Below are 27,936 nucleotides of genomic sequence, written 5' to 3' on the forward strand. Positions count from 1 at the left end.
CCGACTATCGATAGTCCTGCGCACGGCCTATCGATTAGCCCCGTCCATATGCTCAGTTGCCCCCAAAGTCGCGCGAACGCCGGTAACGGAAATTCTCGCCAAACGTCGCCGTCGACGTCGGCGTTGTGTCGTCGCCGCAACAACAAAAAGCAGCAAAAAACGGAAAAGTTTAAAAGAAATAACAGAAACGTAATACCTTTTATTAAAATCTACAACAACGACAACAGCAGAAAAAAAACGAAGAAAAGTGAGCTTTTGGTCGCTGTTTGTGTGCCAGTGAATTCCTCGCTGCCGCCAATTGTATGATATTAAAATTGTTTAATTTAATTGTAAAGACGTGCCCACAACAAAAGAGGCGAAGGAAAATTGTATTTATTTATGTTAATTTCGTGTGTGTGTGTGCATTTCTTTTTTTTACTTTGCTATTATCCTTGGCGTGTCTGCCACACGCTCTCTTTCTCTCTGGCCCGCTCTCTCCGCGCAACCCTCTATTACCGTTCTTGTTTTTGCTTATTTTGTTTTGTGCCAGATGTAAAAAAAACAAGAGTATTAACCCTAGTTGGACCCACGCTGCAGTGTCCCATATGTTGCCCATTTGCCAATAAGTTTGATTTTCTGTGGAAAGGAAACTATTTAATAATTCCTTAAATACCTATCCATTCTTTCATTTCTTAAATATTTTACACTAAGTATACCCCATTTTATCATACTTTTCATATAAGCAATTTTAGTAAAATTTTATTATTATTATATTTTAAATTTGTTAGAAAAGGAAAAGCTCGTTAATTTATATTTTCTAAAACCAATTGTGATTGCAGGGTTAAGACTGTTAATCCGAATAGATAGAGAAAACTAAATCAAGAAGATGGGCACGTAGATATGACAATTTCCCGCATAACAAATAATTTATTTAGCCGCCCGACTGCAGCATTCAAATCGAAATTCAATAGCTGATCAATTGATGGTATCGCACAGCAAAGTATCTATGAAACCCATACAAGAAAACCCATATGGAATGCCAAATTCCCTTTCTTCGTGTTTTTCCCCTTTGTTTTGTTTCGTTTTTCGCCGCTGGGCGCAAATTTAAATTGATTTTTTCTCTCTCTTCTGGGCTGCTGTACATACAGTTGCGGTCAAGATACTAGCTCTATTTACCATTTTTAAGAAGGTAAAAAAATTGGAAGGAAACTATGGGCAAATTTTAAAAAATAAAAATTTTAGTGTCATTTAATAAAAACCTTTTTTTAATAGGTAAAAATAGGTTACTTACTGAAAAAATAAACATTTTAGTTTAATTTAATAACACCTTTTTTTTAATAAGTAAAAAAAGGTTAAAGATTGAGATTTAAAAAAAAACCAAAAAATTGTTTAACTCTAAAAAATAATTCATTTAATTTATTAAAAACTTCTTTTTAATATTAACTTAATTTAATTGAATAATAACTTTTTTAAATAGGTAAAAAAAAAGGTTAAAAAAGTGGAGATTTTTGAATTTTTTTCCTTACTATTACCTATGTGTTACTATTATTTTTACTGCAAATGTGTGTTCACTAAATGTTGTGGTTCGTTGCATTCCCATAATTGTCATGTAAATGCTTTCATAAAAGAAAGAGCAATAAAGGAAGTAGAAGGAATGGGGGAATGGCGTGCAAGTGCAACATACTCCAATCGCCCGATCTCCCTTTTGCCCCTCTTTATCGCCACTTATCACTTTATTAACTTCAGCCATAATACGGAAGAGGTGCTTGTAAAACTGTATAAATTAACCCTTTAATACCTAGGCAAAATTTTGGCAGTTAAAATGAAGGATTTTATTCGTATAGTATCAAAAGAATCTTTAGGATGGTCCCGACTTTTAGATACAATTTAAATATTGGGAATTTTGGTCATGAGCAAATATCTATAAATGACTTTTAAAACACTTAGAATATAAAAAAAATTGTTTAATAAAATTTTATATCAGAACCTATATATATATATATATTTGAGCTATCAATCTTAAAATTGTACATTACGCAGTAAAATGCAATAAATAAAATGAGGGGTTCTATTTTTAATTCCGAAATCTCCTTTAAATAAAAGTTCTAAGATACTGTATCTATATTTCTTCCATTCAAATATATAATAATAATAAATGTATAAAGACATATTTTTAACCCTTTTTAATTGTCAAACTCAATCTGTTCCATCTGTATATTATATTTCACGCGCTCTTAAAATATAATATCTTTTCTTAACTTATAAATTCCCATCGAAATGAGCGATCCAAGTGACTGTACTCCAGTATAATTGATCAATATTTCTTCCCTATTTGCAGCACAACGACAGGAACAAGCGACATACCCACACACAATTCACACCTAAAAGACTGCAATCTGCCTTAACCAGAGGAAAGCCAGAGCCCGGGGAACCCAAAGATACGATATAGGGGAGGAAAACGCGTGGAGTGGCGCGGAGCGAGCGGAACGAAGGGGAGGAAGGGTCTGCAGATTGAGTCCAGCTCGATCCAGATCTGAATCGGAACCACTAAACTGAATCGCTAGCATAATCAAAGGGACAGAAACAAGTCGGCACCATCGCAATCTCGGGATCACAATGAGTTCGTTTTTCGAGCTGCTGGGACTTTTCCTGCTGCTGATGCTGCCATTCCTCTACGAGACCAATCACATATTCCGCTACTACTTCAAGTTCATGATGTACTACGGCATCGTCTCGTTCAACTCGATCGTCCTCATACCGGCCTTTCTCACCAGACCCTGCGATGTCCGGAATCTGTTGTGAGTAGCCCAAGATATAAGATATAGGATAGATCTGGGTTTATCCCTAAAAATTGGTCTTTAAACCTTTAAAAACAGAGGTTAACACATCTATAAAAAATGTGGTCTTGCTTTATATCTATATAAGATAGAATATAGTTAGGACTGATTTTTTAACAAACCCCTAATTTTATATTTTACTTATATAACCTAAAGTATGGTTCCTTCGTTAAGTACAAAATATAGATTATTTCATCTCATAAAAATGATGTTACATGTATTTAGTTCATATAGTTATAGTTATATAGTTAGGATTGATCTTTTTCCATCAATAAGTACAAAATATAGATTATTTCATCTCAAAAAATGATGTTAAATGTATTTAGTTCATATATGATATAGTTAGGATTGATCTTTTAACAAAACAGTAATTTTAGTTTTTAAAATAAATGTTAACTAATTTTTGGTTCCATCTATATAGTTCCAATAATAGTTATAGCCACATCTACTGAAAAAATATTATGTTATATCATGGTAATTTTAGCAAAAAGAACCCCTTAGTAAGTTATTCTAGTAAATACAACTGTGTCAATAGAGATCTCAAGTGTATGATTGTAAATATGAGCTAACTTATTAGCCTAGAGTACAAAATACGACAAATATTAGGAAAAAAACAATGTAGAAATATTATAAATAGTTAACAAAGTGCCAGAAAAAATACTTCTTAATGTGCTTGCCATAAAGCTTATGTCGTACCTTTCAGACTTTCATATTATTACCCAACTAGTTGTGCGTTTCTGAGTTTAAGCTTTACAAAGTTAACTTTATTACTTAAAAGCTGCTATTTTGTTCAACAAATCAAATGCATTCAAAGTAATAATAATAATTGTGAACCCAACCTTAGGTGATATTAAGTTAAGTGCCTGCAAATGATATACTTTTTCAAGCTTGCGCTTTTAACCTAAGGCAATATATTTCCAAAACTCATTCAACTTTGTACCAAAAATTTTATGGTTTATTTTGTTTAAAGCCTTGTGACCAAGTTTTTTTAATAATTTAATTTAATTAAAAGCATTTGTAGTCTTAAAATTCGTTTTTATAGAACGTGGACTATTCGTTTTTTCCACAAATTAGGCTTTTCTTTATACGATAAATACCACACACCCATTTCCTATGCAAATCTATCCACTTAATGAAACAATTTGCCTAATCGTCATCCTTCATGCCCTGTTAAATTACTGTGGGTAATCGAACAGGACCCTAAAATTAATGGCAGACAAGGCATTGCATTCGCCTGACAGCCGGATAGAGTAATTACAGTACCACCAGCTTAGTTTCGAATCAATCTAATGTGCCTTGCCATCGAGGACCGCGATGACGACTGGGTTTTCGAGTCACCTGTCCTCAAGGAGGGGCTCCCCCGAGCTCCCAAGGCGACTGCGTCAATGACACATTCAATTTTAATTGGCCATCAATATTAACAAAGCCCCAACTGCGGGGGAGTGACTCGACTGCAGGTGTCCGCAGTGCACTCCTGGCCAACTGTCCGTCAAGGCCCCAGATTGTCCGAAAAGCTGGGCCCCCTTTTTAGAATATTTACGGTACATTGTGCACTCTAAAAAAAGGGTATATGTTTTTTTTTTTAATAAAAAAGAAGTTGGATTTTTACCAGTCAATTTAATATCTCTAAAAATGTCATAGATCTGATACATAATAATATCATAGTACCTTATATGTACAATATCAATATATCTGATATCTAATAATATCATAACATCCTCTAATATCACTTTTAAATTTTATACCTATCTTTATAATTATATTGCAATTTATTTATTTTTTTAAACGATATACAATTTTTTGTACCAACTGAATTTATATATTTAAAAATATCATAATATCATTATCATCTGTTATAAAACATCATAATAATAATATAATATAATATCTTTTGGTATCACTTTTTAAATGTATATAAATATTTGATATATTATATTGCAATTTACTTTAAAAATGAATCAATTTATTTAATTATCATAAAAATGAACTTTAAATACACTTTCGGTTTTTTTCAAATATAATAAATTTAATTAAAATACAAGATACAAAAAATAGGAAACCTGTAGTTTCTTATATTTGCTTATATGTAACCCCTCTAAAATTTCAAAGTATTTTTATCTAATTTGAGATAAAATTTAAGATTAATCTATGTTCAAAGTCTAACTTCCAAACCTCCATAAAATCGTCTGAGTTTTTATGATTCTCGGGAATAATACGCTTTTTCCATTAACTGTGAGAGCCGTTTTTATTATTTCAAAGATATAGATTTATTGGTCGGACAAATTAAAGTTTATGATGTTTTTGTTACCAATTCCGGTATCGGAAATTGAGTTTGTGACGATTTTCTTACCACTTTGCCAGGCGCGATAAGGTTTTTATGGCACTCTTGTGACCCATGGAGTTTCCCCGTTTGATTCTGATATCCCAGTGAATCTACTCACTTGGGAATTATAAACAATTAAATCAGAACTCGCGAGAATTAATATAAATATTGTTGGAAGAATCAACAAGAGAGTACGTTGTGATGAAGACCCTCGACTATTAGATACCTCTTACTCAGCTTACCAATTTAAATATAAAATTCAAGGGATATTCTTTTGAAGCGGCATCTAGCGGACAGCGCAACCTAGAGAATGTTAGTTGTGCTACTGACAATTAAAGGCCTTTTTTACTGTTTAGTTAATAACTGATATTGCGATTGGTATGATTATAGGAATATAGTTAAGTACTGAAACAAAATCTTTATGAATGTGAGCTCTAGACTGAAATTTGCATTATGGGCGTTAGAGAGGGCGTGGCACCCTCCTGAGATAAATTTTCGCTGCGCAAGAATCTCTAGAATCTGCATGCCTCAGCCCAAATTTTTAGCTCAGCGTTCTTACGGACGGACAGTCATACGGACAGGCGAACGGACATGCCCAGATCTACTTCTCTACTGATTTTAGTAGAGATTATTTATAGGGCTTCCAGTTTTATACTTTTCGACGAATACAATAAACTGTTTAGGGTATAGGTATAATAAAGTAAGGGTAATGGGTATGGTATAGTCTCAACGTTGCACGCACGTGATTGTCGTGCCCAGTAATTTGTGTTTGTAATTTTAACTGCGGCCATATCGCCCAGGTGTCAGGCCAAGGACGAACTTTTCGAGGGGAATTGAATTGGGTTGTTGGGTGCTTGAGTTTCCAGCTGGATTCATGTACAATGTGCCCGGGCCACGGGCAAAGGCAACTGGGGAGCCGGGGAGCTGTTGCACGCTAATGGAAAACCCAGAGCGAACGAACCGATTTCTTTGTCCCCAATGCGGTTTTTTTTTTCTTTTCGGTTTGTGGTTACTGCACTTGCCAGTAGTTTTTCCAGCCACCTCAACGATTTTCCTCGCCTCAAATAACCATTTGCATTAGACAACAATGCATATTTGATATCTGGGCAGAGGGTGGGCCACTACTAGTCTAGTAGTCGCACATGTGTATACCGCTCAGCTGAATCAATTATGCCCCTCTAACTATTTAATGCAGTTTATCGATCCGCTGTCAGAGGTGCGAATTAAACCAGAATTCCCAGTGAACACTCGCTGCTCTCGGGGGTATAATTTTAACGTGGTTCCCGAACTGTAATTACGCGTCATGACTTTGCCGATTAGTTGGTTGGATAAATAGACGGACGGATGGGTATCACCGAGAAATCAGAGCTACGCCTCGTGGGCTGTCAGCCTGACGAAATGATATTGGATTCACAATTGGCTCTGTTTTAGGGTTCAATTCATTAGCGACCTGTAATTTGGTGTGGGAAATGTTTAATGGCTTTTTAAATAGTGGGTGACGTAACGTGGAATATCTGGATAAGTAAGGGTTGTCGGATGTTTTTATAGACCTTTTTTGGTGACAGACTTACGACAGGAGGTCGTTAAATGGTTTGATAGATTGTTTCCATATTTAATATTTCACGGCATATAATAATAGATTGTTATGAATAGTATTTTTACTTAATCAACAATAACTGAATATCTAAATTCCCAATGATCTCATCACCATTTTGGACTTATAAAAGGTCGTATAATAAATCCACTGTGTTTCCTAATTAATAATACATGTATACCTGCATTTAAAATGGGTTTCACAAGATTTTATATACCTTTTTCTTGCCAGATTTATAGAAAGTTGTTAAATGGTTAAAGTACTTTTCTTATTAAAAAGAATATAATACAAGCCGTTGATAATCTTAGGATTAAAAACAGAAAATTAAGATTTAAAACGTTATGTGTTAAAAATAAATAAAAAACAAATTTAAGTATAGATTTAAGACCTACTAAAAAAAACGAAGGTCTACTTAACACTTTCATTAATATATTAAGTACAAATTAATTTTAATATAAAACTTTGAAAGGTGTTCGATTAATGTTAGTCTTATTGACGCCAAAACAATACCTAATAGTGTAGAATTAATATATTAAAAGTAGATTTTCTATGACTATTTTAAAGGCGTATGTACACCTCTTTTTTAACTCCTTCTGTAGACCTAGAAGCACAAGACTTCTCAGAAGGTTGTAAAATGTTTTCACAGAATGTTTTCATATTGAATATTTTCCTTCTTTATTTTTTCAGGATAATTTAAGATATTTTTTTAAATTACTGATGTTTTAATATTATCTTATCTTAATATTCTGATACATTTTTTGAACTCTTTTTTTTTGGCAGATGGGCGAGCACCTGGTGCCACCGGGTTTCCACGTTGATCGGCCTGCGCTGGGAGCTGCGTGGCAAGGAGCACTTGGCCAAGGACCAGGCCTGCATCATAGTGGCCAACCATCAGAGCTCGCTGGATGTGCTGGGTAAGCTTCTAGGCTATGCAAAAGTGAAATTATAAGTCATCCTTTAATGAAACATCTTTTGACAAATCAAATCAAAAGTCAAAGTATAATGCTAAAATGTAGATTATTTATGTGTAATATACCAAAGATTCCACTTTCTTTAATGCTATTTTAATATCCGAAACTGATTGTATCTTTATCCTTGCATTCGCAGGCATGTTCAACATCTGGCATGTGATGAACAAGTGCACGGTGGTGGCCAAGCGGGAGCTCTTCTACGCCTGGCCCTTCGGCCTGGCCGCCTGGCTGGCCGGCCTGATCTTCATCGACCGGGTGCGCGGCGAGAAGGCGCGCGAAACGCTGAACGATGTCAATCGGCGCATCAAGAAGCAGCGCATCAAGCTGTGGGTTTTCCCAGAGGGCACGCGTCGCAACACGGGCGAACTGCATCCGTTCAAGAAGGGCGCCTTTCACATGGCCATCGACCAGCAGATACCCATCCTGCCGGTGGTCTTCTCCTCCTACTGTACATTCCTCAACGACAAGAAGAAGATCCTGAATGCGGGTCGCATTGTGATCACCACACTGCCGCCCGTCAGCACCGAGGGCCTGACCAAGGACGACATCGATGTGCTGATGGAGCGGGTCCGCTCGCAGATGAGTGAAACGTTCAAGCTGACCTCAGCCGAGGCGTTGCAGCGTTACAAGCCGCTGATGAAGGGTGGCCTACCCATTTCCTCGGCAGGATCTGTGGGCTCGGCGGCAACAGCTGCGACTCCCGTGGCGGATGCCGCGGTGGCCGCCGCCGCAGCCGTGGCCAGCAGCAGTTCCGGTTACGGCCAGCCGGCGGCCTATGGAGCCGGTGCTGCCAAGGCCAGCTTGCTCAAAACACTCTAGGCGATGGTGTAGCAATTTAATCCACACACACTCACTCCACTCATATCCGAAAAATACACACCTCATGGGCGCAGCTGGAGAGCGCCATTACGTGGACATGTCGAGCTGGTCGTCAACGGTGCAGCAGTAGCCTTAAATTAAGGCTGCATTTGCAGCTGCTTCATCCTTTATAGCCAGCGTTATAGGCCTATTTGGGATTTTTATACCTATAAAACTTCTATAGCCTTTGCAATTTTCGTGCAACTACAGTATTTATGTTACTACCATTCGATGTCTACAGTTTTGTTATTTATTTTAAAGCTTAAGCTGTTTTAAAACGCGTCCTATTTTATTGTAAAACCCAATTTAATACAAATTTGTATAGTAGTAAAGTATTCGGTAAGATATATATCCTATACTCTAAAAGGGGTATTAAAATTGTCCAGCAGTATTTATAACTTAAGGGGCTACATAAGGTTTTTTGCGCAAAAAAATTATTTTTTTTGAGAACCCTTTGTAACTCCTTAAAATTCTTAAGCAGTATTTGTACTAATTGGTTTTATTTCAATTAAAAAATGTAATTAATGTAAAATGTAAAGATTATTTAAACATAAAGTATTAACAACTTTGTTATATGGAAAAGTTAAAGTTGCAAATACCAAAGAAATTGAAAAATATTTAAAAAATTCTATTTTAAATCTAGTTTCGACGATATATTTAAATGACAAAAGATCAAAGCCCAAATAGGTCTATTAATTCATACATTGTACACACTTTTTGAAACTCGATTCAGCTTTGTTTATGGAAACTCTGTTGTCAAGTTAACATGTGCATCATTTTGTAGATTTCCGCACTGACATAATATTTTCGTATTATCTAAGTATTTAGGAAAAGTGTATTCGAACACGAAATGTTTCCGGCTACACACGCAGAAAACACTTACAACCAAAAAGTTTGGCTAATTCAGGCACCAAAATGAGTATTAGGAGCGGCAACAACGAAATTGCGACCCTCGACTGTCAGACTTTATCTTCATCTTAGGCAACACATACCAAAAAACCATAGAAAAAAACCAAAAACTTGCAATTTAACCTACACTAAGCAACAGGAAATCGAGAACTTGGCCAACTCGAAAGGATTTTGATTAAATTAATAGAATGTTAATGAACTTTTGTTGAAATCAAAGCCAATTCGACTCGCTTTCCTTCCTGTTGCCTTGTGTAATTGTTAGATGTTTAAACCAAAAACCTATAATATAAAATACTATTTAAATTAAATTGTGGATGAACTATTAATGCAAAATGACATTACATTTGAAGGCCGAAAACTGGTTGATTTTTACAATCGACCCCTCTCGACGAGCAGTAAACCAAACTCTTTTAAACCACATGTATTTTATTTACTAGACATTCCCTAACTAGGTTAGGGCCCGCATTACACTGTAACCCCTTCGATTTCGATTCGATTCACCTTGTATCTTGTATCTCACCTCATGACATCTAAGGAGTTTAAGGTATCTTTGAAACGAACACCTATTTATGTATTGTATTCAAGTGTATTGTGAATTGTATACCATCTATCTGGTAGAGTGTTAACTTAACTTTGTACATACGATGCGGTTTACTTTAAAGACAAATCAAAGGCGATAAGGCGAAGGCAGAGGAAACAATTAAATACAAGTATAATAAATATTTTTTTTCAAATATTTATGATTGTTTGTTCTGTGGCGGGTTCTGGTTTGCCTACATGACTGGCCCATTTTGGAAGGTTGAGATTTCCCCGTGGACTATGCCCCTTTCGTATCACTAAGTGAACTTATCAGAGGAATAGAAATATTAATAATCTTTAAGATCAAACGTAATGATTCTAGTAAAATAGTTTTAAGGGTTCAAAAAAAATGTTAAGTCTGTTAACTTATGCATATTTGTTCATATGTCGTTTTAATTTAATTTTATATTTGTATTCTAAAACTTTAACATTAATAATTTATTGGTTTATTATTATCAAAAGTATATTTGTGATCAAAGTACATCTAACAGCTTAGAGATAAGGCAGCCCTTCTAAGAATACGTATGTATGATCTTAAAGATTTCTTCTTATCGACCTGATTAATAGCTTCCTGTATTATTTTATCAGGTGCAGGGCAACACTCTTATTTAAAAATCAATGAAGCTGATAATTTAAAGAACATTATGCACACATGTGAGGTTGAAATCTAATCGTTAATTTTCCCACGCAACCTTTGATTGGACCAATTTTAGCCGGCTATTGAGATAATGTATTTATGTGAACGTTTACGATTAGAGGCTTTTACCTTCGAGGGGGGCATTGTTCATTGACCCTCGGGTTTGGCAGCCTGCTTTAAATTAACTGATAAGTGTTGGTTAATCGTTTATTTTATCACCTTTTTGTTAGACACCAACAATATGAGCCCACAAAAATTCCAAATTTAAAATACCCTTTTTTATAGTTTTTTTTTTATAAAACTGAAATATCCGTTAAAGCCTCTACATATTCAGAATATTTAAAAACACCCCTTAATAAATTATTTGGTAAGTGTTGGTAAATCCTTTATTTTAATTGTCTTATGATAAATGTTGGTAAATCCTTTATTTAAACATTTTTTTGTTTATTTTTTGTTTCTTTTTGTAACATTCTGAAAAAAAACACAAGTAAAAATCACAACACTTTACCCAAAAAAGAGATAACCACCATTTGTTTAAGCTATTGTGAAAATATTTGTATATTTTTGTTAAAATTTTTCTGGTATTTAGAATTATTATTATTATAAAGTATGCATACATGATTTTTGGATTTGCTTCTCTTGCTAAATTATTGTTAAACATTTTATGACATTTGTTTCTTTCCTTCTTTATATTAATTAATAATATTTTTATTTTGTGGTTGAAGATTTTCCATTAGACGCTCTTGTTATAACTTGGTTTTGGATTACGTTTGAAAATTGTCAAGTTTAATAGTTTTCTTTTCGATTTTGATTCTGGTTGGTAAGGTTGTTCTTAAGAAATGTAAAATATTTCCTGCTCTACAGTAATTTATATCAGTAATAAAGATTAATAATTGCCAGTCTGGAAGGCAGGATATATAGCCCGATGATCGATTTGCTAGCGCTATCTCTTTCCTTTTCACGATGAACTTCCATCTCTTTCATGTTGAGAATATTATATATACTTTTTCAAGAATTCCCTCCTGTTTGATAAGAAAAATTAAGTAGATTGTTCTAATCTCAGGGAATATTTTTTAAAAGACTCTGTAATTATAATTCAAGAAGCTCTATATCCTGCCTTTAGCCTACTTCGGTTATAAAAACACTCTTTTTCGAGGATCTTTGGGTTCCTGCTAAATGGCAAAGCGCTTAAGCTTAGGAAAAAGTTTTTCGGTTGTTTCACAACACTGCTATCTAGAACTAAAATCGATTAAAACCAAACCAAATGTACGTTTCTCTTTTAAATATCATCTTTAGATTATTCATCGTGTGACTTGTTCGTTTTTATCCGTAGTTAAAGCCAATTTTGCATTTGTTAGTTGATTCTATGTTAAAATTTGTTAAGCGCGCTTCGAATCTGCCATTCCTCATATCTGTATCGATCTGGTTTAATTAAAATTTGTCATTTGTCTTATCAGATAATTGGATTGATGTATGTATATATATTTTGTTGTATATATATATTTCTTTTAATCTGTTTATGGATCATAATTGGTCAGATGTTGTGGCATATTGAATTGTACATTTAGTTAATTAGTTATTTTTCTGCTCGCTGAGCCTCCGTACGCTTTCCTCGAATTTTCTACTGGATCTTGAATAGTTTGTTTTACCATATTATGGCTTATATACTTTAGTAATCATCTATTATTTACAGTTGCGTTGATGCATTTTAAAGCAAACATAATTTCACAGCCGTACTCCACGTTTTTTTCTCGGATTTTTCCGCATTTTATATATTTATTGTTAATTGTATTTTGCTTTGATGTGCTGTCAAGTGAAAAAAATTTGACCAACTTCCCTTGGATTGATTCATATACCTATATAAATTTTATTTTTTTTAACCATTCTATTTCAATGTTATATACTTGGTTTGATTTGCTGGTCCTGCTATATCTCTAGTTTTAATTGCTACAATCATAGATTGACTATTGTAGAAAGAGACGGAGATGGCTTCAGAGTCTTTAGCCTAAAGTTGAAACGAGATCTAACTCTTCTTGAAGGGGTTTTTCCTTTCTTACATATCTACTAAGCTTTGCCAAACGTTTTTCCTTTTGTTTTACTGATTTATCCAAATGGTAATTGTAAAACCCATCGAGCGAGTGAACATAGGATTTGGTTTTCATTAGTTATTATTATTAGATCTTTAACAGGTTTACCTTAGGCAAATTTCTTACACATAGGGTTTTCTTCTTGTCTTATTAATTGGTTAACTACTTGTATATGCTAGACCTTTTTTGCTCTCAATTACATTACCTAATTGATATATAGAATTTTATTCAATATGATTGGGTAGAATGATGTGCGCAGTGAGGTGTGTGTGTTTGAGAATTTTTGTAATTTTTTAAGCCTACGATAAAATTAGCACCAATGCAAGAGTTAATGATTCTTTTGTGTACGTGTCTGTTATAATATTTTGGAAAAAATGTTGCCAAGATATGTGTAATTTACTAACTCTTACTAAGATCGAGACTTTCTAACGAACTGCACTGCCCTTACCCTCATATTTATAAGTGTTTAACGTGTTTGGTGTGGTAAAAAATAAAACAGAGCTGACTATAGATAGTAAATTATATTAAAAAAATATATATAAACGTTTTAAACGTTTTCCACTAAAAAAATAGATTTTATACAATTTTTGAGAGTATTTTTCCATATCAAGAACAAATTCCTCTTGATTAACGAACTGCAAGAACTAACCTTGTTTTGTCAGCTCTAAATGAAAAAGTGTTCTTGGAGTGTTCTCTAACGCGGTGAACTGTGGTGTAACTTGTTTCTGACTCGCAGTGAACATTTTAACTGCATTAAAAAAAACATTTTTTTTTAATATTTATCCATATCAAGAACAAATTCCTCTTGACCAACGAACTTCAAGATCTACCCTTAATTTGTCAGCTCTAAATAAAAAATTTACCAGGAGCAGGCTCTAATGTGGTGAACTGTGGTGTAACGTGTTTCTGACTCGTAGTGAATATTTTAATTGGATTAAAAAAACCTATCTTCCTAGCCGAAGTTGCCTTCATTCAGTTAGCTAAACACTAATCAACAATTTTAGATCCGATACAAAGAGCTATATACTCTTATGTACAATATGCTTACATAGATTTCCATATCTTTGTATATATATATTTAATTATATAATTCTTTTACTGTAGATTCTTAGGAGCTAGAGACTGTCTTATACGTTCGCTTGATGAGTTTGTTCTGGTTTCTTGGTGTTGCTTACTCATGTATACTTAGGTAGATGTAAATGTGTATATGCTATATCTGCTGGCTCTACCGATTCTGATTCGGATCACATTGAAAGTACTCGAAAATGTTTTCTGCAATTGAGGTGCCTGAACTTTTTGCTTGCCCTTAACTTTCCAGTTCCATGTCCCTTGAAATCATTATTGTACCTATTATATGTCTGGGGATATAAGTGAAAACCTATGCCTTTTGCATCCTCTAAATTAATGCTCAGATAGTTAGCTACAAATATCTGGCCTGGCTTTTTGTTTGCTTTTTTTTTTGCTTATTACACTGTAATAATTTTCGAGAGAGTCCTACGCTTTAGGAGCAACAAAATTTAAGGTAGGTTCGCTTAGCTTCGCCTTGCATGGATCTCCATCTCTTGCTATTTGACTTCAAGTTATAAGTTCAGGAAGCTGTTGCCCAGGAATCCCAGCATTATGGTGGACATGGCCATCGGGGCCAGTTGCACATTCGAGGCTGTACTGTTGCCGGCCAATATCTCGGCCCGCTTTCGCATACGTTCCTATCGGGAGATATAAGTGTTTGCATTAGCAAAGTTAGGTACATTTTCTGAGAATTTCAGGGGTTACTTACCTGGTACAGTTTGTCCTCGCCGGGCGGATCCAAGCACTCGAACTCACAGCAGCGTTCGCCAACTCGAAAGTTTTTGCAAAACTAAAGGGGAGTGTAAATAACACATTAAATATAATATTTTATATTTCAAATATATTAATATAGGTACACTTCTCAAAGAAGTTGTGATCATGTTTTTTACCTATGTAATCATAGATATTATTTCAAAAATTCAAAATTTCTAATGTTTTTTTAAATTATCTAAATATAAAAATGCTCGAGTTGGTAGTACTCGAGCCTGGTTCCATTGATCTCTGATAAAGAAAACCTAAATGGGTTTTCCCTCGATTTTAGTATTTTTGTGCTCAAAGTAGACCAAGATCGGAAGTTCTTAAATTAAGAAGAAGTGTTCTTGGTTTAAAAATACGTTTTAAAAATATGTAGCTTTAATCTAAAAGAAAAGTATTTAAGTTTTAAAAATTCTGTTAAGTTTATTATAATACTTTTGGGTTTTAAGTTCTTTGGTTCTTGAATTAAAGCATACGAGCTTTCGTTATTAAGTCTTCTGGCTTTTAAGAATACTTTTTTCTTGATTTTAACCGTAACCCACTCTAAATACCAGATCTAAAATTTGTGTATTTATTTTATGAAGATAAAAAATTAAACAATTTTTGCTTTCATTTCACAGCTTTTTTTTACCAAAAAACGTAAAAATATATTTGAAAATGTTAAGCATGAGACTCACGTAGGGCGGATCGCAGTAGATGGCCTTGCACCAGAGTGGCTCGGAGTGGTAGCAGACGCAGAGGCTACAGACCCCGGGTCCGGGCACGTAGAGCATTCCGTGGTTCACCTTGTTGCCCTGAAAGTCAACGCAGTCCTCCTCGAGTGCAGCTGGAAAATCACAGGCAATTAAATCACCATGTTATTTCATTCAAATATTCAAGTCGTTTTGATGGCCGACGATTATAATTACTTATATGGTATATATGACAGCCTATGCTCCACTTTAATCCGGCTAGACCGCCGCTTGATCCCCCAGATCAGCGACTATCAACTGAAGTGAACCAGGGGTTAGGCCTCAAATCACTCGAATCGTAAGCCAGATAATACGTGTTTTGCGCAGTTATTCGCCTGATTTTATAGTAAGTAACTTCAAGAAAGCTAATCGAAATATTAATTGATATAGGTACTTTATGAATGACAATTTGCATAGGTCTTATAGGAAATATTTAAAGCCAGTGCCAAAAATAAATGTGGAAAAATACCTTTGTACCCAATGTTAAAAGATTTGTACAGTATAAAGGTATATAGCAAGTTTTAAAGATTTTTTTCAGACAGTGACTATTTGCTTAGTGTAAAAAAAATGTATAAAATACTGTATAAAATATTTTTAGCCCTCAATGTTTGAAACGCTTTCAAAATTATACATGTAAAAATATTTTTTTAAAAATATTCCAGCTTTTGAAAAATTTCTGTAATTTTTATTCTTTTGTATTTAACTAAATGACCTTATTTAGGAGTTTTCTCAAAATAAACATTCAGTTTTTTTTTTAAATATTACCAAAATTTAAATTAAATAGAATTTATATTTTAAATGCATACGATAAACTTTGATATTTAATGGCTTCTCCTTCTCGGCTTAGTAGACAAACTCCCCATGTTAGAATGTAATTTACAAAAGGGGGGCCATAACGCCTCCGACAGTTGGACATGTGTGGGGACAGACAGCTGGCAGAGCCGTGAAGGATGGGGTCAACAGGGCTCCGGTTCCCAGGGGGCACTATATTTATACGTTAGCTTAAAGCTCCGCAACATGCTGCCAACATTCCGAATGGTTGCCAGTGACGTAGGCGAAGCTCCGCATTTGTTGCGGGTTCGAAGGTGCAAGTTCGAGCACAAGACCGCGAAATGCGGATGCGGTTTTTAAGGGGTCGCTTTCTACAGAGAAAAAAGTATATATTCAATGTTCTCAAATGTTTAAAAATATTTAAAACCTAAAAAAATAGCCTTTAGTTAAATATGCCTAAGCCTATAGTTTCCAAAAAAAGAACAAAGTTCAACAAATAATGACTTGAGAATTACAAGCAGTAAAAGGAAAAATAATAAAAACATGGGAAAAACACTAACGGTTTTAGGAACTTATTAAACTACCTTAAAAGGCTTTTGCTTTCAAAAAGAATTTCATTACTGAAGCGTCTTTGGTTTTAAGAATATTTTCTTCTTGATTTTAAACAAAACCAGTAAAAAATTATAGAAAAACTGTCAAGGTTTTAATTAGAAAAAGTAGTCACGCTTTCAAGAAGATTAGTTTTTGAATCCATATATGGCCGCATTTGTTATTAAAGCATATTTGGTTTTAAGAATATTTTCTTCTTGATTTTAACCAAAACCAGTAAAAAATTATGTAAAACTGTCAAGGTCTTAATAAGAAAAAGTTGTCACGCTTTCAAAAAGATTAGTTTTTGAATCCATATATGGCCGCATTTGTTATTAAAGCATATTTGGTTTTAAGAATATTTTCTTCTTGATTTTACCAAAAGCAAGTAAAAAATATAAAATTATAGAACAAAAAAGTTTAATAAACTTAATTATCGGGATTCTTAGTAATCGTGTTCGTTCAATTTTTTAATGGTTTTTGGTATATATTTATTTATATATTTTTAATATATATATCATATTTTTCCCCAGTGTAACCATTGGCAAACGGCAGCCAAATTGTTTTCCTTTGATGTTTTTCGAGCTATTTTCCGTTTTGCCCGCTTTTCTTTTCACTTTTTGGGAGTTGCAGCATTCGGAAAATTGGTGGTGGGAGGGGGTGGGCGTCACTCGGGCGGAAGCTGCAGTTGTTTGTTCACTTTGTTTGTTTGCCCTGCTTTCGTCCTCTTTCGCTTTTCCGCACCTTTCCTGCCGCTTTCCACGATATGCTGCAGGTGCACGTGCTTTTGCCCTTTGTATACACGCATATACTATACATATGTACACCTCATGCCGGGTTTTCCACGTTTTCTTAACCAGCTCTCTCTTTTCCCTCCAGCTTTCTCTATTCTATTTTCGCCTGCTTTTCCACCTTTTTCTTTCGTTCGCTGCAGTCCGTTCTTAAGATCGCTGAATAATTAAAAGCAAACGTTCAACTTTCGTGAGCCAGCTGTCGCCCAAACAATTTAGCTGTGTCCTGGGTCAAAGTTTAGCAGGCCACCACCCCACTTCCACCACGCCTCTCGCCACCCCCTGCCGCCCATCCTCTGTTTAACCTTCGCCCTTCGCAGCGGATGCCCCACACTGGGACCAATTTTCGGAGAAATTCAATGCAAATGGAAGACTACAGGAGGTCCTAACATCTTTTTAAGTCCTAAATTAAGAACTAAACTGGCATAATTTGTTAAACCAACAGTTAACAGCTTTCTTCCATTAATTAAAAAAATAGTTGAAAACTAATTTATCTTATGTTTTGTAATCGATATTGAAGCGCTTATATATATATATCATATAATATAATAATATAATATAATTAATATTTTTTTAAAAAAAAAAATGTATTTTTAAGTAGTTAATTAATATTTATACTTTTTAAACTATTGTTTTAAAATATTGTTTAATGTGTTTCTAAGCTTTTCAAACAAAAAATGATATTAAAAATGTGTTTATAAGACTTAAAGTACATAATTTCGGGCTTTATTAAAAATACAAATAAAATATAGGGTATATGCTGGATAACCGAATTCAAAAGGTAGAAAAATTATAGTTGAACTTTAATTAGATGGAATAAATTTCAGTTCTTCTAGGTATTTAAAAAAAGGGTTTGAAACAAGAAACTCGATTTCAAACAAACAAAAAACAATTTTAGAAATAATAAAAAAATGTAAGTTAAATTATTATAAATTATAAAAATATTATAAAATTATAGATACTAGTTCAATTTTTTTTTACTTATTTTTATGTTATTGGTTTCTTTTTTCAAGTGTTCTGTTCGCAATTTGAGCTGGGGAAATGCATTTCATGGCATTATTTTACAATTATGTTTATTACTTTTTAATGCCTGGCGTTCTTTATTTCCACCTGACCCGAGCGTTGAGAACCCGGTGGACGGACATGGGTGTGTTTTGGTGGGGTTTCAGGGGCTTCTGGGGGGTTTTGGGGGGCTTTCAGGCGGTTTTGGCTGAGTCCAGGGCCGCGGCTCTCTTATAAATAGCTTTTGTTGTGACATTTTACAAGGCGCCCCTCCAGCTCCTCGGAAGCATCCTGCTCAAGTGGTCATCTATTCTATTTTCTATTTTTCTCCTCTTTGAGCGCGGGAATTCATCCGAAATGCGTTTAAATTGGTCTCGCTCTTTGTTCTATTTTCAGGGAAAATCAATTTTCAGCGCCTTAAATCAGCCCGCAACTCCGTGACAACTTGCAATTAGGAAAAAATTAGCAGTGCATTTTACGGGCATTTCGAAATAATTAGAGTTCCCAACGAGAGCGGTTAATTGAGGGAGACGAAAGTGAGTGCACTCAATTCTCGATTCGCTTTCAATTGCCCTGCAATTGAGTTTAATTTATGTGATTTACCTCAATTGACGTGGCCCAGCGTTGTAAATATATATTTAGATTTATATACCCTCGTATTTATTTGCTAATATGCAGATTGAAATGCCTGGTTATGTGTCAATACCACTTGGTTTTCATTTCGCTCAGTTTCGCAGGCAATTTATGTCATTCATCTCATTTCATTCGATGGCATTGTGTGGGCACAATCTAGTTTCTTTTTTCTATTTTAATTCAGCGGAAAACACAGATCAATTTATGATTTCTTATAGGTATTTTTATCTGTTTGGCATGCTTTACTTCTTTCTAATAAAATTATAGGTAAATAAATTATAGTTTTAAGTTAATTATGTTAGGCAAAAATATCTTTTCTTCAAACGTTATTTTTTTTATTAGCCATTATTTAAATCTTTAATAAAGTAAAATTAATTAAAATAAAGAAATTATTGTTTTAATTTATTGTATTAAACCAAAATGTCTGTTTTTTTAAATTAATTAATTAGTTAAAACAAGGTTAGATCTTTGTGTAAGCTATAAATACAGATACTTTAACAATGTAAAATAGTTACCACATTTTCAAACATAAAAAAAAAATTATTAGATGGGGATTAAATATTTTCTTTTTATGGTTATTAAAATACTTTATTAAATACTATTTATTTGCTATACTATATAAAATATTTTTCATAACACGTGCCTTAATTCAAAGTTGTCAAAGAGCAACCATAATCAATTTTTAGCGGAAATGTGGGAAGTTAACTTTCAATGTCAAACGGCTCACGCCACTTTCCCGAACTTGTCGAGAAGAATGCTAAGGAGATTTTCCGCTTTTCCTGCTCGTGGCCAATTCAAAATGCTGGCTGGCCAACAACAATAAGCCACTTGCGGAGGCAAAAAATTAAATGAAATGCACTGCCACAGTTGCAGCCTTGTGTCGAAGCAGTTCATAAATGCCTAAGCGGAGGAAAAGCGAAGGAAAAGCGATGGAGAGGCGATGGAGGAGCGTGGAAAGCGGGGGCAGGCTGGGAAAGCCGGAAGGGAAAGGGGCTGGCAAAGTGGCAGGGTCACGGTGGCGTCGTTGAGTGAGTGCAGCCATCAAGTTTTCCACTTTTACTGCCTGCTTTGCGGCGCTCCTTCGACACTATGCACGGGAAAAAAAATTTATGAAAGAAAAGCTTTTTTAAGCTGCTTAGGTTTTTAAGAATTTTATTACGGACATAAAAAAAATCAAATGATTAAATATTCTTTGTATCTGTTATTCAAGTTTGGGTTTCCAAGAATGACAAATAATTAAGAATTTATTGTTCTTGAAGAAATAGTGAGGGGAAAAATCTTTACTTAATTGAAAGGTATATACATCAGTACACTTTTTTTTAATATAGGATAATGTAGGGTAAATTGTGTTTATTTCTAAAAAAATATACTTTTCCAGTCTTCAATAATATTAATAAAATATAAATATATTTTATTTAAATTATGGCTTATAAAATGAGAAATGATAGAAAGCCTCACTGTATCTCACTTATAAATGTTATTTTTCTACGATTTTTGGTACAGTAAAAGAAGAACATTTAATTCCCAAAAAACATTCAAAACCTCTGAAGTTCCATTGCTTCGATAATATATATATTACGTTTCCCATAATGACTAATCAAATGAGAAATAAATTATATTTTGAATTGTAACTTATCAAAAAGGAAGAAAGAACCACTTCCAACTTTCTTAAATTATGTATATAGATATCATTTATATAAATATGTCTCCTAAAATATTATCCATTTTCCTTTCTGTTTTCCTACTTTTTTTTATTATAATTATAATATAAATGGCATTCCCTCTCTTCCTTTCTATACACTTATTTTCTTTTATTTGCTTATGTATTGGCAATCAATGGCTGTCACTAATGCGAATTTTCCAAGTGTGGGGAAACAGGGAAAAGCTCGTGAAAAGCGGCTGAAACATTTGTGGACATTTGTTTTGGCCAAGTCGCGACCCGGTGAATGGCTAACGGAAGCGCAGATTATAAAACCATTTTGAATGCCATGGTGCAGTGTAATTAGCCCGGTCACGTCGACGCCCCCCGTTTCCCATTTTCCATTTTCCCTTTCGGTTTTTCCTCTTCTAGTGTCACTTTTTGCCACTTGCCCCTTGGCCTGGCCTGTCAACGTGTCGTATGCGTAATGGGCTGAACGTAGAGTCAAAAACTACGGCACGTGTACTCTCGGAGTCCAGTCAAGAATTATAATTCACGATGATTATTCGATCCAAGCAATAGAATAAAATAATAAAAAAGAAGGAAATTTAAATTAAAAGCATAGGAAATTGATTTTCTAAATGAAGTAATAAAATAATAATTCATAAATTCATTTTAATGTCAGTTAAACTGGATAGCAAAGTGGTTATTCTTAGGTCCCTTTCCCCATTTAACTTCTGTGTTTTTAGAAACTCACACTTATGCGGATTTAAGCAGCCTTTCGGATGACCCTGACCGGACGATTCAGGCCCAGATTAGCCTCTGAATGGATCGATTGGCCATCCGATTGCATCGTTGACCATAATCACCCGTTGGCGATGGCATCTCGATGGCACTCGCCACTGGCACACCCAACTCTTGTCACCACTCAACGGTCGATTGATTGCACCACCGTCGCCATCACAAGTGAAAAGCATGGAAGCGATGTAATTAGCTGGAACGCAACGCTCCACCATCGATCGGCGCACTTTATGTAAGCTAATGCCCTGGATAAGTGCTGCACCCCCATATTTTATTCAGCTATAATTTGGATTATAAAAGTCGACGAATTACCGCTAAAAAAAGTCTAATTTTTTTAAACTATAAATCCTATATTTAAACTTTTATAAAAAATATTTATTTATCTACTTTATTTTCGTTATTGATTTTGCAGTATTATTAATAATAAATAGTTGTAAAATCAGCCATACTTTATGTAAGGTGTTTAAAAGTATTCAATCATATATTTAAAATTCCTAAATATACGTTGCATACTTTTAGGTATATTTAATAGTGATTAAAGTGAATATATTTTATTTAGATAACAAAACAGGCCTACAAAATGTATTTAAAATTCAATTAAATTAAATTTAAAAATATGAAAAATGGTAATTATTAAAAAAATATGTATTCCAGCTATTTTTCACTACTGGGCCTTAACCCACTGAGGCCCCCAATGGCTAACGTGCCATTAATTAGACCCCGGCGCCACTAAGCATGCTATTGAGTGCCATAGAATGCCTCAAGATTGATGGAGAGTAGGGATAGCGTTCGATATCCATCTTACTCAAGTTGAATCATCAGCATTCAAGCGCCTCTCGCATGTTCCACTTTCTTCCATTCTTCTGGCTTTGTTCTAACATTCAAATTTTGAGTTGCCAAAGTGGGTTCTTCGGGGTGGCAAAAACAGGGTTAAATCAGCCATGTACGTTGCATGTGCAAAGTCAAGGTTGTGTTCAACTTACTAACTACTCAAACTGCTCAATAGAAAGAACATACACGGCTGTAAAAAGTCCACGGGCTTCGAGCGAATAAAATATACGGTTAAAAAAATATTTGGTAAATTTTCTGTAGAGGGATTTTAAAAATATATTTTAAGTGCCTCACAATTTATAATTTATAATTTATTATGATTATTAAATTATTATTTATGTTATTGTTATATTAAAATTATTAAATGTATATTGTTTTGTTGCATGGAGATAATTATTTTTTATTTATTTTATATTTTATTTTTTCAATTTGTAAACGTCCTTTTTCTGCACTGCATTTTTTACCCCTTTTGGCAATCTCAAGACTTTTCTCATTCTACTGGCAATTGTTTATTGCTCGACTCCGACTGGCACATAAAAGAAAAACAGAATCATCAAATCTGATTGAGCACTGGCAAGGTAAGGTACAGTAAGCATTCGATTATTAAAAGAAAATTTATACAAAAAAATTAATTCATTTTGTGTAACTTGGCATATAAAATTTGTTTTTTAAAGCACTTTTGTAATGTTTTTTGGCCATTTTTGGAAAGCTAAAAAATATATTTTTTTGTATTTTCCTGCTTTTAGGCAGCCAAATAGTTGACAATAAAATTCTAGAGGGAATTTATAAAACATTTAGTTTGCAGTTAACGCATGCCCTCACTTAAGTGCATTTGGGCAGATGAATAATTGATTTTAGAGCTCAAGAGATGCATTAAAAGCATTTGTTAAACGAATAAATTCTAAATGACCGTACAATGTACTTTATTGATTTGAAATAGCTGGGGATTCCTGCGAGGGAATATTCACTGTAATAGGCAGATTTATTGCCGACTCACCGGCGCCTTAGAAAGTGGAGTGTTGGTTCGGTGTTTTTGCAACCTTCGATATATGCAAATCGCGCAAAAAATGGAAAAATATGAAACCAAAGGCTGGCTGACATTGTTATGGGAACATTTTTGACAGTTTTCTTAATTTCCCTCGAAACGCGGCAGTGAATCGCAAATGTTATTCTGGAAAATCGCACCATTAGACGGCATTAAAACTGATTTGATTTAGGTGCTGAAACAAGGAATCGCTGCTAACGAGGGGAATATCTAATGAATACACATTAGGGTGGACCTTGGTGGTATGATATAAGTAGAAGTTGTCACTTATGACCAACGGTATCCCTGCTTGTCTTGTATTAATTATCTAATATTAAAAGATTTTGGTAGTACTTTTTTTGTACTCTTTATAAAATGAATTATTGCTACAGATTTTTATTTTTTTTAACTATTGTGAACTTAGTAAGATTCAAGCAAAATTTGTAAGGGCTCCTTTCTATCATCATTTAATTGGATAGGAAACAATTAAAGATTTATAATGATCTATATTATATTTATAATATTTTTAATATTAAATAAGATTAAAGCAAGATTTTTAAAGATCCTCTTTATAATCCGCTTTGCAAAGTATTTAAATTTTATTTATTTCCTTTAAATTTTATATGAAATATTTTTATTCAATAGAATATTATTTCTTAGTATTCGCTCTAGATCCAATTATACAAAAATACTTGCAATTTAAGAAAAAATAAGTTAGCAAAGTATTTAAATTTTATAAGAACCTTTTCTAGATGGTTCTAATATGATTTTTTTTTAAGATTATGTAAGACTTTGAAGGACCCACTCTAGATCCGATGATATCTACGATTGAAGAAGAAAATGGGGTCTTCAAAGTATAAATGACTTACAAGGAAATACTCTAGATTACACCTTTTTGATTTTTTGTAGGAATAAGTGAGATTTAAGAAAGATGTAGATCATATCAGATATATATCTGAGAATGGGGTCTGCAAAATATTTACAACTTATAAGGACCCCTTTAAGATTTTATCTGTAATATTTTTCTTTAAGGGATAGTAAAATTTAAATAAGATTTTAGAAGGACCCACTGTAGATCTGAAAACCGTAAATCTATATCTTTGATTCCAGAAAAGACCCATTTAATATAAGTACGATTTTAATATTAAAAAATATTTAAGGAACGATTTATAGGGAGCCACTCTAAACCCGATTATATCTATATCTGCAATTGAGGCAAGAAATGGGGCTTCTGCCAGTGAAATGCTAATTACCTGTAAAGGGGCTGAGGCAGCCCAGCAGGCAGAGGGCCAGGATCAGCTGGGCCAAGGAGTCGGTTGGCAGCCACATCGACGACGTCATCGATGGCAGCCACGCCCCCAGTCCACCGGCCGCCTTCAGGCGTTGCAAGTACGGTTGTTGCTGTTGCAGTTGCAGTTGCAATTGCTGCAGCTGCTGCTGCTTCAGCATGCTTGGTGTTGCTGGTGTGCAGCCTCGTTGCCGTCGCCATGTCGCTTCGGGCCCATTGGTTGTTATTGCTTTAGTTGCAGTTGCTGCTGCTGCAGCTGCCGATGTTGCTGCCGTTGCTGCCGTCCTTGTTGTTGCTGCTGCTGATGTTGCTGCTCCTGTTGTTGCAGCCGTTCCAGCTGTTGTTGTTGCTCCTATTGCTGGTATCTTCGGGCTTGGTGGGCGCCACTTTGCTGCCTTTGTCATTGTCAGGCGTTGATTTTGAACTTGGCGGCGGCGACGGCTGTGGGAGCTGCACTTGCAGCAAATGTTGCTGTTGCTGTTGCTGTTGCAACTATTCTTCTAGTGTTGCTGCTGCTGCTGCTGCTGCTGCTTCTTCTCACTCGCTCGTGTGTGTGTGTGTTGTGTACTGTGCACGTGTGTTGTTTGGAGAAAGGTAAAACATAATCAATTTGATGTTGTTGTACAGTGGTTTAAGATTTTCGACCAAAATGGTTTTAAAATGGCAAAGTTTAACTCCATCTTTGAAGCTTCGAAAGCAGTTGGGAAGGTCGTATCTAGCAACAATTTGATTTTTGTTTTAAGACCGAAAGACCAAGGAATTTTTTTATAGATCAAATAAAATACTTTTAAGAACTTTGTATAGTCTTTGAAAATACTATCAGAAACTAACCCTTATTATTATTTATTTAAAAGTTATATTATTTAAATTTTAAATGTAAACAAATATTAAAATGTTTTTATTTGCTATTTTTAAGATCTTGCGTGAATTTTTTTTTCTGCTTTTATTACAGCATATTAAGATGACTCCTTGGTAAAAAATAATTATATATTTTTATGGATAAAATATAAATTATTTGTTGTCTCTTTGGTAAGGAATAATTTTATATTTTTTAGGACAAAATATAAATTCTTTGATTTTTTTATTTAATTATAAAGCTTTTTTAAAATGATATATTTAAATATATAGAGAAGTAGAGCTTAAATATATAGGAAATTTAAGTGGTAATTTCCCAAATTTATATTAATAAATTATATTCTGATTTTTAATTTCAAAAAAATGTATCGAACTCAATTCAATTCTTATGCAACTTATTTAACTTTTGTTAAATATTGATATATCACGTTAGCGTTATTAAACTAAGATAATTATTTTAAATCTTTTCTATTATAAATTTGTTAGAGTGAAAGTGAAATACGTAACAGATCAGAGTTTAATTAGACTTGGTCTAAAAAATATAAGCCCTAGGATATTCAGTGTTCACGTTATAACAACAAGAAGGTCTTTGAGCCATGGGCCCACTGTTCCTTTGGCCAAAAAGTTTTTCTGCATTGTGTCGACAGACGGTTTTTGGCAGCCATTTCACCTCTGCCTGTGTGTGAGTGTGTGTGTTTTTTGCCCAGGGGGTGGGTCATTTTCAGTGGGTGGTTGGGAGGTTGGGTGGTTGGGCGCCTGATCAGCTGTTTGGCGGTTCCGTGTTTGGCAGCCGAATTGCTTGTTTACAAAGCTTCTTTTTGCTGTTGTATTATTGCCACAGATGAACGGATTTTGGCTCTGTGCCCTTGCCAAAAACGGAAAACTGCACACCCACACACTCGCCTGCAGTTGGGGTGTCTTTAATTCGAATCTGATAAATTATTTGCATGGCTTTTTCGCCAAGACAGCCATAAGTTCGAGTTTCACTTCACGCCGTTTTATGGATTTTCCTTCTCACAACCACACTCACACACACACTCACACACACACACACACACACACACACACACACACACACAGAGGGGAGCACACGCATACGCGCATTGATTTTCCCTTTTCTTTATTTTTCCTATTTTTGGGCTATTTTGTGCTGTTTTCAAGGCTCTGCTACTTACATTTCACGTAAAATGTTAAACTTTGACACCAACAAAATTTCGCACGCAAGCACTAAAAATACTTGAAAAAAAAGAGAGGGAAATGTGAAAACAAAACACACGGCACTGAATTTCCCAGCCAAAGGAAAAGCAACAGCAGCAACAACAACACCAGCAGCCCCCTCTTTCCTTTTATTTCAAATTTTTTCTCGCCCCGATTTTCCCATTTTCCGAGTCCTTTTTACAGCCGACTGTTTGCTGATTGCTTTTAGCCTGGCTTTTGTTGATTTTTGCTGCTGCTGCTGCTGCTGCAAGTGTAAACTTGGAGCCGTGCCGAATTACTCTCTGTCAGTCTGAATCACAATCCGGGCTAGATTCCGATTTCGGTTCGGATTCGGTTTCGGTTGCGGACTGGGCTTCCGATTCCGGGTCTGATTCCGGGCAGAGCCACCGAGAGTCAAGAGCCAACTGACGGCGTCGCCGAGGCTGCGCCCCACCAAATGTTGCTGCCGTGCGCCCAGCAGCAACATCGCCAGTACGGCAGCAACATCGCAGGCACAGTAGCAACATCGCAGCGCAACGCAACGTGTCGCAAGCTTTCGTTCGAGCCAAAAAGAGATTTCATCTCTTCTAAAAGCTTTTCTTTCCCTAAGTCACTCCAATACAGTTTTGTTAGCTTTGTATCGCTTTTGTGGTATTTTTTGAGAGCTTTTCTTTCCTTCCGCTACATTTTTCAAATAAAATTTTCTAAGCTTTTCAAAAATATTTGCTTTCTCTCGCAGTATTTTTTTAAACCTGCTAAAAGCTTTTTTTCTTATCCTAATTTATTCAAACATTATCCTTACTTTATAGTATTTTTAGAAACCTTTTTTAAGCTTTTCTTTTCTTTAGCTAAAGTTTCCCAATACTATTTTCTACGTTTTTGAAAAATGTTTGCTTTTTTCGTAGTATTCTTTGAAACCTTCTAAAAGCTTCTCCTGCTTTAGATTTTTGAAAATACTTACCTCGGTTTCATAGAATATTTTAAAATATCTTTTCTTTAAATTATACCATCTCCTTCATAGCATTTTTGAAAACTTCTGAAAGCTCTTCTTTCCTTTCTCCTAGTTAACTCCAATATCAGCCTTATTTTCTAGTATTTTTTTTAAACCTTTTAAGAATTTCCCTTTCTTACCCCAAATTATTTTACTTCAAAAGAGAGGTAAATATTTGAAAAGCAAAGGATTCTTT

General features: G+C 34.5%; 2 protein-coding genes across 4 annotated transcripts; one reads left to right on the plus strand and one right to left on the minus strand.

Moving 5' to 3' along the window:
- The first annotated feature begins 66 nt into the window (after positions 1-66).
- Positions 67-10,207, plus strand: LOC108036192 (1-acyl-sn-glycerol-3-phosphate acyltransferase alpha). 3 transcript variants are annotated; one of them, XM_017112186.3, is made up of 4 exons: positions 67-300; positions 2,318-2,777; positions 7,514-7,647; positions 7,841-10,207. In XM_017112186.3, exons 2-4 carry the CDS (start codon positions 2,596-2,598, stop codon positions 8,521-8,523), a joined length of 999 nt encoding a protein of 332 aa, XP_016967675.1. In that variant the 5' UTR covers positions 67-300; positions 2,318-2,595; the 3' UTR covers positions 8,524-10,207. The 3 variants fall into 3 exon arrangements, with proteins under 3 accessions (XP_016967675.1, XP_016967683.1, XP_043948813.1); XM_017112194.3 differs by having other exon boundaries at positions 67-247; XM_044092878.2 differs by having other exon boundaries at positions 67-189.
- A 1,009-nt stretch (positions 10,208-11,216) lies between these two features.
- Positions 11,217-27,173, minus strand: LOC108036079 (uncharacterized). The gene is made up of 6 exons (XM_017112030.3): positions 27,049-27,173; positions 26,728-26,788; positions 24,663-25,264; positions 15,276-15,424; positions 14,552-14,632; positions 11,217-14,480 (listed from the first exon to the last, which is right to left on the minus strand). Exons 3-6 carry the CDS (start codon positions 25,099-25,101, stop codon positions 14,355-14,357), a joined length of 795 nt encoding a protein of 264 aa, XP_016967519.1. The 5' UTR covers positions 25,102-25,264; positions 26,728-26,788; positions 27,049-27,173; the 3' UTR covers positions 11,217-14,354.
- Between the last annotated feature and the right edge of the window lie 763 nt (positions 27,174-27,936).

The sequence above is a fragment of the Drosophila biarmipes genome, chromosome X, assembly GCF_025231255.1.
Source record: "Drosophila biarmipes strain raj3 chromosome X, RU_DBia_V1.1, whole genome shotgun sequence".
Classification (NCBI taxonomy): domain Eukaryota; kingdom Metazoa; phylum Arthropoda; class Insecta; order Diptera; family Drosophilidae; genus Drosophila; species Drosophila biarmipes.

Bases quoted from the DNA above. Each gene is read 5' to 3' on its own strand.
- LOC108036192 (XM_017112186.3), top strand. From the start codon at position 2,596: ATGAGTTCGTTTTTCGAGCTGCTGGGACTTTTCCTGCTGCTGATGCTG. The intron at 2,778-7,513 runs GTGAGTAGCCCA...TTTTTTTGGCAG, and splicing joins TGCGATGTCCGGAATCTGTT to ATGGGCGAGCACCTGGTGCC. The intron at 7,648-7,840 runs GTAAGCTTCTAG...TTGCATTCGCAG, and splicing joins GAGCTCGCTGGATGTGCTGG to GCATGTTCAACATCTGGCAT.
- LOC108036079 (XM_017112030.3), bottom strand. From the start codon at position 25,101: ATGACAAAGGCAGCAAAGTGGCGCCCACCAAGCCCGAAGATACCAGCA. The intron at 15,425-24,662 runs GTAATTAGCATT...GTGATTTTCCAG, and splicing joins CTGCCTCAGCCCCTTTACAG to CTGCACTCGAGGAGGACTGC. The intron at 14,633-15,275 runs GTGAGTCTCATG...ACTCCCCTTTAG, and splicing joins TCTACTGCGATCCGCCCTAC to TTTTGCAAAAACTTTCGAGT.